The following is a 14540-nucleotide window of genomic DNA, read 5'->3' as shown; positions in this document are numbered from 1 at the left end:
TGACACTGTATTCTTCCACTGTGTTGTACTGTGCTGCGCATTACGTTAACATTGATTGTGGGTTTCTGGAATGTCTTGACTATTGTATACTGTATGTATTATAATTTTGATTGGCAGCCATGTTAGATTTCAAATGTCCTTGAGCAAACAACCCACAGGGCACACACAGGTTGAATCAACGTTGTTTCCACGTCATTTCAATTAAATGACTTTGAACCCAGGTGGAATAGACGTTGAATTGACGTCTGTGCCCAGTGGGAAGCAACTTCACCAGAGGAAACTGTTGATTTAATGTGAAAGAAAACAAACGTGAGTACAGCTGCAGGGCTAAAAAGAATCCCACGTGTAAAGTGCAACCACAAATACAAAGATGGATGAAATGAGTCAGATACTTAGGTTATTCAGGAGAGCAGTAGGTTTTTGTTTCAGCATGGTATGACTAATGAGCTGTATGATCATTAGCACCAAGATCTGTGATTTGTTTGGGGCTTTTGTCCGACATTCGTTGCATTCTATGCACCTGTTAGATTTGGCAGCAATAGTGATAGATTCCATACCAGACCGCCACTGTTGATTATAACATAACAATGTTCAGACAAACCTAAGGACAGAAACTAAATTACCATCTAATGATCTGTTATGAAGGAATATTGAAATTGCTGAGGGCATTTTCAATACCACAGTCATCAGAGCTCTCATTTTGTTTGGCGCAATCAAAACAAACATAGTCCATTCGAAAAGACAGGTGCCGTCAATTATAGGGAAAAAAAGAGACACGATTTTGGTCACAGCTGTGAGTGAGTCTCAGTCTATGACTTCCAGCCGCATTGCGACACTGTCAAACTGATATTTACATCTGAATCCTCTGAACGAAACGACTCCTCGCATCGTGTGGTCAGCCCTTTCTCGTCATCAAACAAAGTACAGCATACAGAGTACAGTGATGCTTATCTGACTGCACATGCAGAAACTAGGAACTACTAAATGAGTTGTACTACTACAGGTAGCCTAGTGGTTAGAGCGTTGGGCCAGTAACCGAAAGGTTGCTGGATCAAATCGCTGAGCTGACAATGTAAACATCTGTTGTTCTGAGCAAGGAAGTTAACCCCCGGGTGCTGTGGATGTCGATTATGGCAGCCCCCCGCACCTCTCTGATTCAGAGGGGCTGGGTTAATGTGGAAGAAACATTTCAGTTGTACAACTGTCATGTACTACTACAAAAGTATTTGTAGGCCCAAGGAGGGGAATCGATTTAGAGTATATAAAAACGTTCTGAAAGGAGGTGACTAATAGAAGAGAGAAGAAGTTACGGTAACAGGTGGATCCCAATGTTTTATGATAATGCCTCCCTGTGGTTGATACATACATCCTGTGGATTTGCACTAAAACTCAACTATTTGGCTAAAGCTCCACCTAGGGGCAAATGTGCTCACTTACAACCAAGAAAAATGATATGAACATAAAGATGGGCATAAGTCATTTATTTTTGGGTAAAAAGTTTAAGTTGTTGCTTAAACTCGTGTGATACCAGGGGAGAACTAGTGTTTCATTAATTACCCAGATAACTATCAATCCAGCACAGTACAGAGAATGACCCTTCTGTATTTTCTAGTTGCAATGGAAATGATTTGCACAGTTTAACCTGAATATCTACACTGACATTGGAAAAGATAGACTGGATACTATTTGTGTAGCTGCTACGGATATAGAGCAGGGAGTTTGTCCTTGAGAAGCCAGCGACATACTGTACCTTGACCATATGACAGGAACATGATAAGCACCAGAGGGCAATGTTGTACAGCAAAGTGACCCTCCTCACCCTCTAGTGCTGTCACATACTGTACTGAACACACACACAGCCAGGAATCATACCAGTCAGAGTGTGTGGCTCAATAAAGACACAGTCTCATGGATGACTGAATGACATTTAGTAGGAGAGGTGTGGTACAGTATACAGCAGATGTGACTCTGGAATGCAGTGGAGTCATGCGTTAACCATGTCATGTAAAAAGGAAATCATTTTCTGAGAATAAGGTGTAGGATTAAAGGTAATGTATATGGTAAACTATTTATACATGTTTATATTTAAGCAAAAAGGCCCGGGGGGGTGTGGTATATGGCCAATATACCACGGCTAAGGGCTGTGCCCAGGCACTCAGCGTAGTGTTGTGCTTAAGAACAACCCTTAGCCGTGGTATATTGGCCATATATCACAAACCCCAGAGGTGCATTATTGCTATTATAAACTGTTTATCAATGTAATTAGAGCAGTAAAAATGTGTGTTTTGTCATACCCTTGGTATACGGTCTGATATACCACGGCTGTCAGCCAATCTGCATTCAAGGCTCGAACCACCCAGTTTATAATATAGCATATATCATGCTCATGGATTCTATGTATAAAGTCACTATAACAACGAACAGGAGAGAGGTTAAAATAATAGCCGCAATGTGAGACACATTATACAGAAAACATATAGGTTACAAATAAGTCCACATTTGTGGTATTACTAGTAACCTAAGCAGGCTTAAAAGACTCAACTTGAACTTCCTTCTTTTTCAGTCCCAGCAGGAATTTCTGCCAGGCACGTGTTTCTACATAAAAGAAAACAAAAGAAAACAGGCACAATGTGCCTTTCAACACTGCCAAAAACCCAAAGCGTGTCAAATACTGTTGGAGATTCAAAGTCTAGAGATTGCGTAACTTTCACTGGAAACATATGTTTTCGATGTAAATGAGGACATGAAGACTGGTGGGGTTCCTGCTGATCTTAAACAAGTCTTTCTTTTATTTACTCTATTAAAACTCGATGCTGTGTGCCAACAACAAATACCTGTGGGCACCATCCATCTGGAGAGCCCTATCCATGCATGCATGCCTTGCATCAATGCTATGGCCTAGTCACACCCAGAACCTGAGCAACTAACTGTGCGGATGATCAAATTGTGTTGCGCCACTGAAAAAGTTGTGTAGTCCGAATTATTCTTTCTTTTTCAACTTACTGTTTGCTCTCTTGGGGAAATTGCTAAAGGGTGAAATAACATAAAAGTCACCTTTGGAACTGAGTGAATTAATCTTAAAAATATAGACTGTATATTTCAAAGTCAAAATGGAGACATACTATTCTATATCCTCTCCTCTCTAAATTGTTTATTTTTTTATCTCTCCTCTCTCCTTTGTTTGTTCCCTCTCTCAAGGAAGTTATTCCATGCTGGGAAACAGACATATATTTTCTCTCCCAAATGTTCCAGCTTTCTGCATAGCGCAAACCTGACAATTTTCAATATCCTTACTTTCCTTCTCAATGTCCCTCCACAGTAAGGGAGCTTCATCGATTCACTTGTTCCACTCTCCTGTGAAGAATAAGCTTCTGTATTGTGGTGGTGGGGGGGGGGGGGGGGGGGGCTTCACCCCAGCAACCACAGGCTTTGCTCTGGATATGTGTGTGAAGATAGGTTGGCCTGAAAGCCTGCTTCCTGGGGCCTACATTTCACTGTCATATAAGTCTCTGACAGCTAAAAGATTTTACCCTCTCAGTTGCCACAGCGACCCAGTCCTGCCAGTCTGTAAATGTGAGGTTATGGTGTATCCATAAGTATCTCCTTTCACCCCAACACTGAGGCTGTGTCCTAACGGGCCCTGGTTAAAAAAGTAGCGCACTAAATAGGGAATATGGTGTCATTTGAGACACACTTATGATTCTCTATAACCAGTGCACATGAGACAACGCAAAATCAATCTCCTCTATTGCACTCGGTTTCTGATTATACGAGGCACAATTTTACAAATTCCTTCTAAAGAGTGGGAGATGTGGAAAAGTGCAGTCGTGAAGTGTAGCCTGCAGAGGCATGTACTATACGTACTGTAGATAGTCAAACTGTTCCCTGGCTCACAGCCACATCACAGAACCCCCCACAGATTGATAAAAGAAGATACTCAGCGCCGGTCAAAAGTAGTGAACTATGTGCCATTTGGGACACAGCCAGCATATCTCTCCAGGAATAGCTGGCCCATTCAATAGAACGGGGCCTCTGAAGGAACAATCCCATTCAAATGACTGCCACCTTGCATAAGACAGAGAGCATACCGGGATCTCAAGCTCACTCATTCATCATACTGTAGCAAACATTTACAGAGCTGAATGTTAATATGACATCTTTATAACTACATGTAAACCTTAACATAGTTCACAATGTTTGTTAGATGGGCTGACACACACACATACACCGATTGTTATGTTTGTATGAGGGACAGCCATTGTCAAGGGTAGCTAGGCTACACTAAGCAGCTTTGTCTGTCCATGACTATTGTGTAGGAGCTTGCCCACCCATTTGCGTCAGATCTTTGCATGGGAGCTTTGAGTTTTGTGATGTACGTACCCTTATAGAAATATAATTATACATCAGAATACCAGGTCTGTCATACTGAGTGTACCCATGAGTGTTCCAGTCAAATTATTGTGGTCTAAGGGTCGTTGTCCCTTCTGGTAATCCTATTTCTATGCATACCACTTCCCCTTGTATGTATAGGGTGTGATATACCACTAGATAGCCTCTGTGTATGTTTAAGGAGGCAAGCCAAGCCTTAATGGTTCAGAAAACCACGCTCTTAACCACAGTTCCAGACCAGAACTATTGTGTGTAGCCTAGTCAGACAAAATTATTCCCCTTTTATAATCTCCACTTCACCCAGCTGTTACATAAGCATTCATTCTAATCAAAGCTGTCACTGAAACGTTCACGAGAGTAGAGGGAGAGAGAAAAAACTGTGGAAACACGATATAGATCAGTTGATGTGGATCCCAGGCACTTCATGGAAACATTGACAGAGAAAATCTATCTAAACATTTGCCCTTGGTTGGATGGGAGATTTTCATGATAAACAATCATTTAGATCATCTCCATGTTGGATAACAGAGGCAGTGATGATGATGATGATGGTCTTGGGTGAAGCTGGAGGTGTGGGGAGTTGGGGATAGTCATCACCATGGTTATTAGGGGCTCTCTCTCACGTAGAACGATGGTCAGAGAGCTGCAGGGTCTCTAAGGGGCCTCTCTGACTGGCAGCATTACAGCATGTCCCTAGACGCGGCTGCTTGGTCTACCCCTGCCATGTAAAACAATTCACCGGTTCACAGGTTATCAATAAAAAAGGGGGGGCTTGGATTTGACAATCATGTTTAGTATGTGTACTTTGAGAAAAGATCATTAATGAATGAAATAATTGTCTGATTTGTCATATTGGGCACTCCAAAGGAGGTACCTAAAAGACCATGTGACAATGACCCTTTTTGTTATCAGGTTTGACTATAGATTTTAAGAGTTAATCGTTTATCGCCATTGGATTATACTTCATGGTCATATAATGCCATTCGGTATAAAACAGTTTGGTATTATGCAAGCAAGAACAGAACAATCTCTTCCAAGGGTCTGTTCTGATTTCAATTATGGGAGGTCTACAGGTTTCATCCATTTTACTTGTTGCCATTGGAAGAGAACCATCAGTCTTCAGGGCACAGTGGGGAACGTGGCAAGGCGCTTCGGCAGATTATTATAATTTTTTTCACACTGATCTATAAGATAAAACGTTGAATTATTGGGATTTTTGGTTTCACATGTACAGTGGGGCAAAAAAGTATTTAGTCAGCCACCAGTTGTGCAATTTCTCCCACTTACAAAGATGAGAGAGGACTGTAATTTTCATCATAGGTACACTTCAACTATGACAGACAAAATGAGGGGAAAAAATCCAGAAAATCACATTGTAGGATTTTTTTATGAATTTATTTGCAAATTATGGTGGAGAATAAGTATTTGGTCAATAACAGAAGTTTATCTCAATACTTGTTATATACCCTTTGTTGGCAATGACAGAGGTCAAACGTTTTCTATAAGTCTTCACAAGGTTTTCACACACTGTTGCTGGTATTTTGGCCCATTCCTCCATGCAGTTCTCCTCTAGAGCAGTGATGTTTTGGGGCTGTTGCTGAGCAACACGGACTTTCAACTCCCTCCAAAGATTTTCTATGGGGTTGAGATCTGGAGACTGGCTAGGCCACTCCAGGACCTTGAAATGCTTCTTACGAAGCCACTCATTCGTTACCCGGGCGGTGTGTTTGGGATCATTGTCATCCTGAATGACCCAGCCACGTTTCATCTTCAATACCCTTTCTGATGGAAGGAGGTTTTCACTCAAAATCTCACGATACATGGCCCCATTCATTCTTTTCTTTACACGGATCAGTCGTCCGGGGCCCTTTGCAGAAAAACAGCCCCAAAGCATGATGTTTCTACCCCCATGCTTCACAGTAGGTATGGTGTTCTTTGGATGCAACTCAGCGTTCTATTTTGGTTTCATCTGACCATATGACATTCTCCCAATCTTCTTCTGGATCATCCAAATGCTCTCTAGCAAACTTCAGACGGGCCTGGACATGTACTGGCTTAAGCAAAGCAGGGGGACATGTCTGGCACTGCAGGATTTGAGTCCCTGGCGACGTAGTGTGCTACTGATGGTAGGCTTTGTTACTTTGGTCCCAGCTCTCTGCAAGTCATTCACTAGGTCCCTCCGTGTGGTTCTGGGATTTTTGCTCACCGTTCTTGTGATAATTTTGACCCCACGGGGTGAGATCTTGCATGGAGCCCCATATCGAGGGAGATTATCAGTGTTCTTGTATGTCTTCCATTTCCTAATAATTGCTCCCACAGTTGATTTCTTCAAACCAAGCTGCTTACCTATTGCAGATTCAGTCTTCCCAGCCTGGTGCAGGTCTACAATTGTGTTTCTGGTGTCCTTTGACAGCTCTTTAGTCTTGGCCATAGTGGAGTGTGACTGTTTGAGGTTGTGGACAGGTGTCTTTTATACTGATAACAAGTTCAAACAGGTGCCGTTAATACAGGTAACGAGTGGAGGACAGAGGAGCCTCTTAAAGAAGAAGTTAGAGGTCTGTGAGAGACAGAAATCTTGCTTGTTTGTAGGTGACCAAATACTTATTTTCCACCATAATTTGCAAATAAATTCATAAAAAATCCTACAATGTGATTTTCTGGATTATTTTTCTCATTTTGTCTGTCATAGTTGAAGTGTATCTATGATGAAAATTACAGGCCTCTCTCATATTTATAAGTGGAAGAACTTGCACAATTGGTGGCTGACTAAATACTTTTATGCCCCACTGTATATGCAAAGTTAAACTCTCCTTCTCACAGCGGGCCACAAAGCAGTGTGTGTGCGTGCATTTGTGTGGCTGTGTGCATGTTTGTTACAGCTATCGTTTCATAAGAGATCACTGGAGAACATGAGAACATGCTGAGGCTGCGAGACCCACACCCTAGAGGGATTGTTTCATTAGATGAATCAATAAATATATTGCTTTGGCCACTATCATCCCTACAGTGCGTGCAACGTTCACCCAATGTTGTGTCTAGTATAATATTACATTGGGCTTTTAGACTCCAGAGTAGGCCATGAACATTAGAATGTCCCACCCCTTTGGAGACAGCAAAATATTTGGCTCTCATTGGTTGGTGGTTGCATGCAATTGGTTTTGTAACTTCAACAAGGGACCAATACTAAGAAGACCTGGGTCATGTTCATCTGGCACCAAACATAAGAGTAGGCTGAAACTGGGAGGGACTACCTGGACTGAAGAGTGTCTGCTAAATAAATTAACTGTAAGCCACTCATTTTTATTTCCGTTGCGAAACTTTAAAAAACTGTTTCAGATGCATGCCCTAATGAACACAGACCAGATTGGTGTGTTCTGATTCAATGTTCCTTGATAACACGTGAATATAAAATAGTAGCGCTATGGGCAAAGCAGACCCTGCACAGAATACCAGTGTTCTCCAGTCAACAGGTGCTCCTCCTTGACTCACCATACGACTTTGGTTAAAAGACGGCGTCATCGGGATCAGGGCATGGACGCCTTGCAGACAGTGTTTTCTCTCTTCACACCTGTGTTAATTTATGGTATAGCCTCTCGTTTGATCAACACAGAGAGACAAAGGCCAATAGAGCTCTCAGGTAGAGAGGCGATGACTGTGTTTGATGTTGCAGCTCTGGGCCATTGCCTAAAGAAGATGGATTACCTATGTTCCAGTCATGAACACATTCTGGCTCTTCTCAATGGGGCCATGCTGGCTATATGGCTATGAGTTGTAAATGATTTAGCCAATGAAATGCTCAAATCAAAAGAAACTACAGGCCCTCAGCCTCAATGACCTCGCTGTTATGGTCTGGAGAAAATACGTTTGCATTCATGTTAAATGTTGATAACACTTTAGCCGACACTAAGACAAAATGCATTGGGATGTGGTTTAAATGCATTGTAGAGTTGTCATAAACATGCGTGACCACCTTATAAAAGTCTTCTCATAACGATTCAGACTATTAACAACCATTTTGTGTCATTGAGGCAAATCTGCTACGTAGAGAGACATAACATGTCTTGTCTTGTAATAAGACATTATAAAAGGCTCGTCATCAAACGTATACATTTTTAAAAGCCTAGTTTGATAATAATTGAATGACAAATTTTATTGGTTTTGGAAATTATCAACACCAGCAAATGCAAAACCCTGTGAGTCCAGTTATACCACACTGACAGAGTTACAACGAGTCACATTCAAAGCATTAATATGTCAAATTGCACCCAAAGTCTGACTGGTGTAAACTGAATTGGGATTGTAATGTCAAATCAGGCACGTGGTAAATAGTATTTTCTCAATTCCTAGCTCCCTCCCCTCTGACCTTCTCCTCCAATGTGTTTTGAGGAGGCAAGGAGAGAGGACAAGAGGAATCGAGAAAATACAGTTGAGAAAGAGCTTTGGTGTTGACAAAAGGAAAGTTACTGAGAAACGGCGAGACTAGTAGCCATTACAAGCAGAACCCTTCTGACGAGAAACCAAACAAATGACAAACAATACCTCTTCTGTAAGTTAGTTCATCACTGATAATAATATGTTTACCCTCACAATAAAAATAAGTTGTGTCTATAAATGGCACCATACAGAGGACATAATATCATTTGACACAAGAACAACAAAAATTCAGTACTCGAACAACTTGTAACAAAAGCCACGTAACAAACTTTCAGATTTGCAGTGTGTTCCATGTGAGAAAAGCTCTCAGAATTCTTTTAAATGAGTTACGTGTTGAACATTTCATGTGACGTGATACATTTGAGGACAGGACAATGGTCTTGCAGAATGCAAGCTAACCCTAATGTTCATCACAAAGGATTCAACAGGAACAGAGGTAACAGCTAGGAATGTGTTCAGGAGGGAATAAACATCACAGTACCCAACATTAGAACATGCCTTGTCACTGGGGTTTGCTACTACTTTATGACACGATCTACAAAAGGCATGTCCACAGACTACATAGTAAAGACAGACGAGACCTCTTCCAGCCATGTTTAAGGCAATTTAAAAGCATTTCCTACAGGTATTCATATCCTTCTCTTCTGTACTACTGGTATCCCTCTCATTATTTTTGATCAATATACATTTTCACCGAAAGCATTATTACAATCAAACAAATAAGTTATAGACACAATCAAATAAGTCAATCACGTTAACAAGAATACAGAAATAAAGAATGACATATTATTTTAAGACAAAGTTGAGTGCAGCACATTGTGTTGGACGTATTGGACCTCTGACATGAGATGTATGCTACTATGCTGCCTGCATGAGCTTTACCTGGCATCAGACATACCGTACACATTTAAAGGCATCAGTAAGAGTGGGGATTGTTAAACACGGTGAACATCTTGTTTCATGCAATGCTGAGAAGTCTTTGTGCCAGTTTCAAAGACATAGGTTAGGCATAGATAGGCGATTACACATCAGCATGGCCCAAAAATATTTGGGGCATCTCAGATTGTTCTGGCAAGTCTCACATAAAAACTTAATTGGGAGGAAGGATGCGGAAGGAACTTTGCTTTTTGAGAAAAGTGGCCATTTTAGGCCCTTTTTAGACCTACCTATACATGCCTCCTGTAAGACCCTATGATCCGTAAACGGTACATGGTACAGACATCATGGTGTCATTATACTCCTCTGAAATATTAATTATGGCTATAATCTGAAATAAATGTTTTCACATTAATATCTCAAAAGTGCCCTTTTTGATTTAGCTTATTTTTAAACATATTGTTTGAAACAATATACTCTTCGAAAACATCACATTTCCAGAGTGGGCTCTCTACTACTTTCAAAGAAATTATAAACGCTATACATCAACATTTACATTATAGGCCATTAACCAATTACAGCCCTCCAGCACATTCAGCAAATCACCAGTTGAGGGAGTTCCCTTTGAATCGATTTTCCCATTCACTGTGTTGGTGGTACTCATAAAATGTATCATAATTTTAAAAAGTAGCAGAGAGATCACTGAAAATTGCATGTACAGTGCCTTGCGAAAGTATTCGGCCCCCTTGAACTTTGCGACCTTTTGCCACATTTCAGGCTTCAAACATAAAGATATAAAACTGTATTTTTTTGTGAAGAATCAACAACAAGTGGGACACAATCATGAAGTGGAACGACATTTATTGGATATTTCAAACTTTTTTAACAAATCAAAAACTGAAAAATTGGGCGTGCAAAATGATTCAGCCCCCTTAAGTTAATACTTTGTAGCGCCACCTTTTGCTGTGATTACAGCTGTAAGTCGCTTGGGGTATGTCTCTATCAGTTTTGCACATCGAGAGACTGACATTTTTTCCCATTCCTCCTTGCAAAACAGCTCGAGCTCAGTGAGGTTGGATGGAGAGCATTTGTGAACAGCAGTTTTCAGTTCTTCCCACAGATTCTCGATTGGATTCAGGTCTGGACTTTGACTTGGCCATTCTAACACCTGGATATGTTTATTTTTGAACCATTCCATTGTAGATTTTGCTTTATGTTTTGGATCATTGTCTTGTTGGAAGACAAATCTCCGTCCCAGTCTCAGGTCTTTTGCAGACTCCATCAGGTTTTCTTCCAGAATGGTCCTGTATTTGGCTCCATCCATCTTCCCATCAATTTTAACCATCTTCCCTGTCCCTGCTGAAGAAAAGCAGGCCCAAACCATGATGCTGCCACCACCATGTTTGACAGTGGGGATGGTGTGTTCAGCTGTGTTGCTTTTACGCCAAACATAACGTTTTGCATTGTTGCCAAAAAGTTCAATTTTGGTTTCATCTGACCAGAGCACCTTCTTCCACATGTTTGGTGTGTCTCCCAGGTGGCTTGTGGCAAACTTTAAACTACACTTTTTATGGATATCTTTAAGAAATGGCTTTCTTCTTGCCACTCTTCCATAAAGGCCAGATTGTGCAATATACGACTGATTGTTGTCCTATGGACAGAGTCTCCCACCTCAGCTGTAGATCTCTGCAGTTCATCCAGAGTGATCATGGGCCTCTTGGCTGCATCTCTGATCAGTCTTCTCCTTGTATGAGCTGAAAGTTTAGAGGGACGGCCAGATTTTGGTAGATTTGCAGTGGTCTGATACTCCTTCCATTTCAATATTATCGCTTGCACAGTGCTCCTTGGGATGTTTAAAGCTTGGGAAATCTTTTTATATCCAAATCCGGCTTTAAACTTCTTCACAACAGTATCTCGGACCTGCCTGGTGTGTTCCTTGTTCTTCATGATGCTCTCTGCGCTTTTAACGGACCTCTGAGACTATCACAGTGCAGGTGCATTTATACGGAGACTTGATTACACACAGGTGGATTGTATTTATCATCATTAGTCATTTAGGTCAACATTGGATCATTCAGAGATCCTCACTGAACTTCTGGAGAGAGTTTGCTGCACTGAAAGTAAAGGGGCTGAATCATTTTGCACGCCCAATTTTTCAGTTTTTGATTTGTTAAAAAAGTTTGAAATATCCAATAAATGTCGTTCCACTTCATGATTGTGTCCCACTTGTTGTTGAGTCTTCACAAAAAAATACAGTTTTATATCTTTATGTTTGAAGCCTGAAATGTGGCAAAAGGTCGCAAAGTTCAAGGGGGCCGAATACTTTCGCAAGGCACTGTACATGTAGAGTATATTACTTAAAACAACCATGTCAGATCCATGGCAAAAGTGGCCATCAAGCACTTTAAAATGCAGTGGCCTTCATCATAAGTTCAAAACGTGTGAGTGACCATTTCAACAGAAACATGTCAGTGGACCATATCAGTACGAGCCAGGTATCAGGAGTAAGGGAGTAGAGGATTAATGCAACACAGCACATGTGCAGCTTGGTGTAGGGCCAAGGGATCAAAAGGAATAGCGGCATATCACGGGGAACACATAGGCAAGTCATCCCGAAAGGGCAAAGCACGACACAGTAAGCCTGATGTGGGGAAACAATCTAATTGGACTTCTCCAATAGAATATAGAAAGACCACAAGGGATCATGTTGGTGTGGAGTAAATCTGAAATGAGTTTGGTCCAAAGCTGGAGGCTTTAGGAAGCAGGAAAAAGGATGGATTTGGGAAGTTTGGGAAGGCAGCTTTTCCCACACGTGCGTGTGTTTGGGCTTTTGGACATCAGACACGTATTCTGATCAAACAGAAAACAGGTGTTGGGTAATCAAAGCTGCTCCGGATGTGTGGCCGATGTTAGAGACCCACAAATGTTATGGACTAAATCAGAGACAGACCTGGATGACCTCAGGTTCCAAAATGTCAGAGTTAAAGGTGGGGACACATGAATAATGGAATTTATCCAGATACTGTCACACCCTGACCATAGTTTGCTTTGTATGTTTCTATGTTTTGTTTGGTCAGGGTGTGATCTGAGTGGGCATTCTTTGTTGGATGTCTAGTTTAGTCTTGTCTGTTTCTGTGTTTGGCCTGATATGGTTCTCAATCAGAGGCAGGTGTTAGTCGTTGTCTCTGATTGGGAGCCATATTTAGGTAGCCTGTTTTGTGTTGGGATTTGTGGGTGGTTGTTTCCTGTCTTTGTGTTTTCTGCACCAGATAGGACTGTTTCGGTTTTGCCACATTTGTTATTTTGTATTTGAAGTGTTCAGTTTGTATTTATTATTAAATAAGATGAACACTCACCACGCTGCGCTTTGGTCCTCTCCTTCCCAGGAAGAAAGCCGTTACAGATACATTAGGCTGGACTTTCATCGAGGGCTATTCACTGACAGTTGTTAAACGTGTGTGTGTGTACACCAGTACTTTCATGGTGGTAGTTTCTCTGCGTTTTTGGAGAGACTTTGCAGCAGGGTTTTCTGAAAGTTTTCCTCAGATGTTTCAGGGATGAGGAACTTGAGGAAAAGGTCCCAGATAGAGTAGACCAAGTGTCTGTACAGGGTAAGAGTCACAGGTTAAAGGTCAGGGGTCTCCCAGAAATCAACTCTCCAACATTTCCTCCAAAAGTATCCACCATTTAACTATCGACAGTTACAGGTGGACATTTTAAGTTTGTTTAAAATGTTGAAAACTTCATCATTTGGGGCTTGCGAGTTTTACAATGGGCCAAATCACAACCTGATATTTCTGCAACAAAAAAAAATTCCCCCAATCACATCAAGGCATGATTTAGGCGAAAGCATACAGCCGAAGAGGACCAAAACCTAAGCTCCTACGCGGTTCAACGAGCCAAATTACTTCAGCAATGGAATCCTTACAATTGGCCGTGTTCTTTGTTCCAGTGAAGAAAATTCCTGAGACAACTCTCGTGATTTTAACAGCATGTTTCAAACACTACAGGGACTTAGTTGAGTCGTAAATATATTATACTGTACCTTACGCACACACACCTTATTTGAACATTTCAATAAGAAGATTAGGGTGATGCATGCCTCTATAATCAAAACTGATGCATCTTAAGAACAAAGGGCTGGCAATGTATAAATCATCAGCCTGACCCAATGGAAACGTGTCTGGAAAGAGGTATATCATATGGAACACGCTATAAAGCTTGGCTGATGCCCACTGATTCACAACCAGCTCATCACTTAGCTTTAGAACCCTTTATCAACTCCTCATGCCATGTTCCTTCATAATCTATTGTAAGACCATGATGTCAGGCTCTTTAAATCATAGCCAGACAGACAGGCAAGTGACGTAGTGTATATGACTTTGTTTTTTGTGTGTGTGGTCACCTGTTTATGTAAGGGTTCTGCAGAGATTCCAGTGCAGTCTGCCGGCTTAGTCTGTATTTGTCCGAGCACAGCACTTCTGAGAGCAGATCTGTAAACACAGAAGAGTACAAATATAGAACTGAGAGGCCATATAGGACTCCACAGAGAAATCAGAACAGCCAAGGTCACCAAAAATATATTAACTAAAAACATAGCTAGTTGGATAAAGTAAGACCAGCAGTCCCTGAAATGGCTTCTTAGCCGTAATACAAAATTAATTGTATGTTTGCAGAGGTAGATAGGAATGAGAGAGTATGGGCCAGGGGTTTTTCCTGATCATTTGCTGTAATGGACCAAAGTTACAACCTAGTTTATTTTTCATGGTCAGGTCACAAGGTCAGGATAAACTCCTGGGTCCTGTTTATTTGTAATGTTCATAAAATAGTACATTTGAACA

The 14540-nt window shown here is 41.2% G+C and overlaps 1 protein-coding gene across 6 annotated transcripts in view; it reads right to left on the bottom strand.

Annotated features, from left to right (window-relative positions):
• Nucleotides 1–8928: 8928 nt before the first annotated feature.
• LOC118936438 (sorting nexin-19) overlaps nucleotides 8929–14540 on the bottom strand; it is a 40128-nt gene continuing 34516 nt past the window's right edge. For all 6 annotated transcript variants that reach the window (XM_090224668.1, XM_090224667.1, XM_090224666.1 and 3 more), the window contains 2 exons: nucleotides 14105–14192; nucleotides 8929–13301 (listed from right to left, as the gene is read on the bottom strand). In XM_090224668.1, coding sequence (XP_090080794.1) covers nucleotides 13178–13301; nucleotides 14105–14192 — 212 coding nt within the window. In that variant the 3' untranslated portion in view covers nucleotides 8929–13177. The remainder of the gene's footprint in view (nucleotides 13302–14104; nucleotides 14193–14540) is intronic.

This window comes from Oncorhynchus mykiss, chromosome 27 (assembly GCF_057628025.1).
Source record: "Oncorhynchus mykiss isolate SJ-2025 chromosome 27, ASM5762802v1, whole genome shotgun sequence".
Classification (NCBI taxonomy): Eukaryota; Metazoa; Chordata; class Actinopteri; order Salmoniformes; family Salmonidae; genus Oncorhynchus; species Oncorhynchus mykiss.
This window is presented reverse-complemented; position numbering and strand designations above follow the sequence as displayed.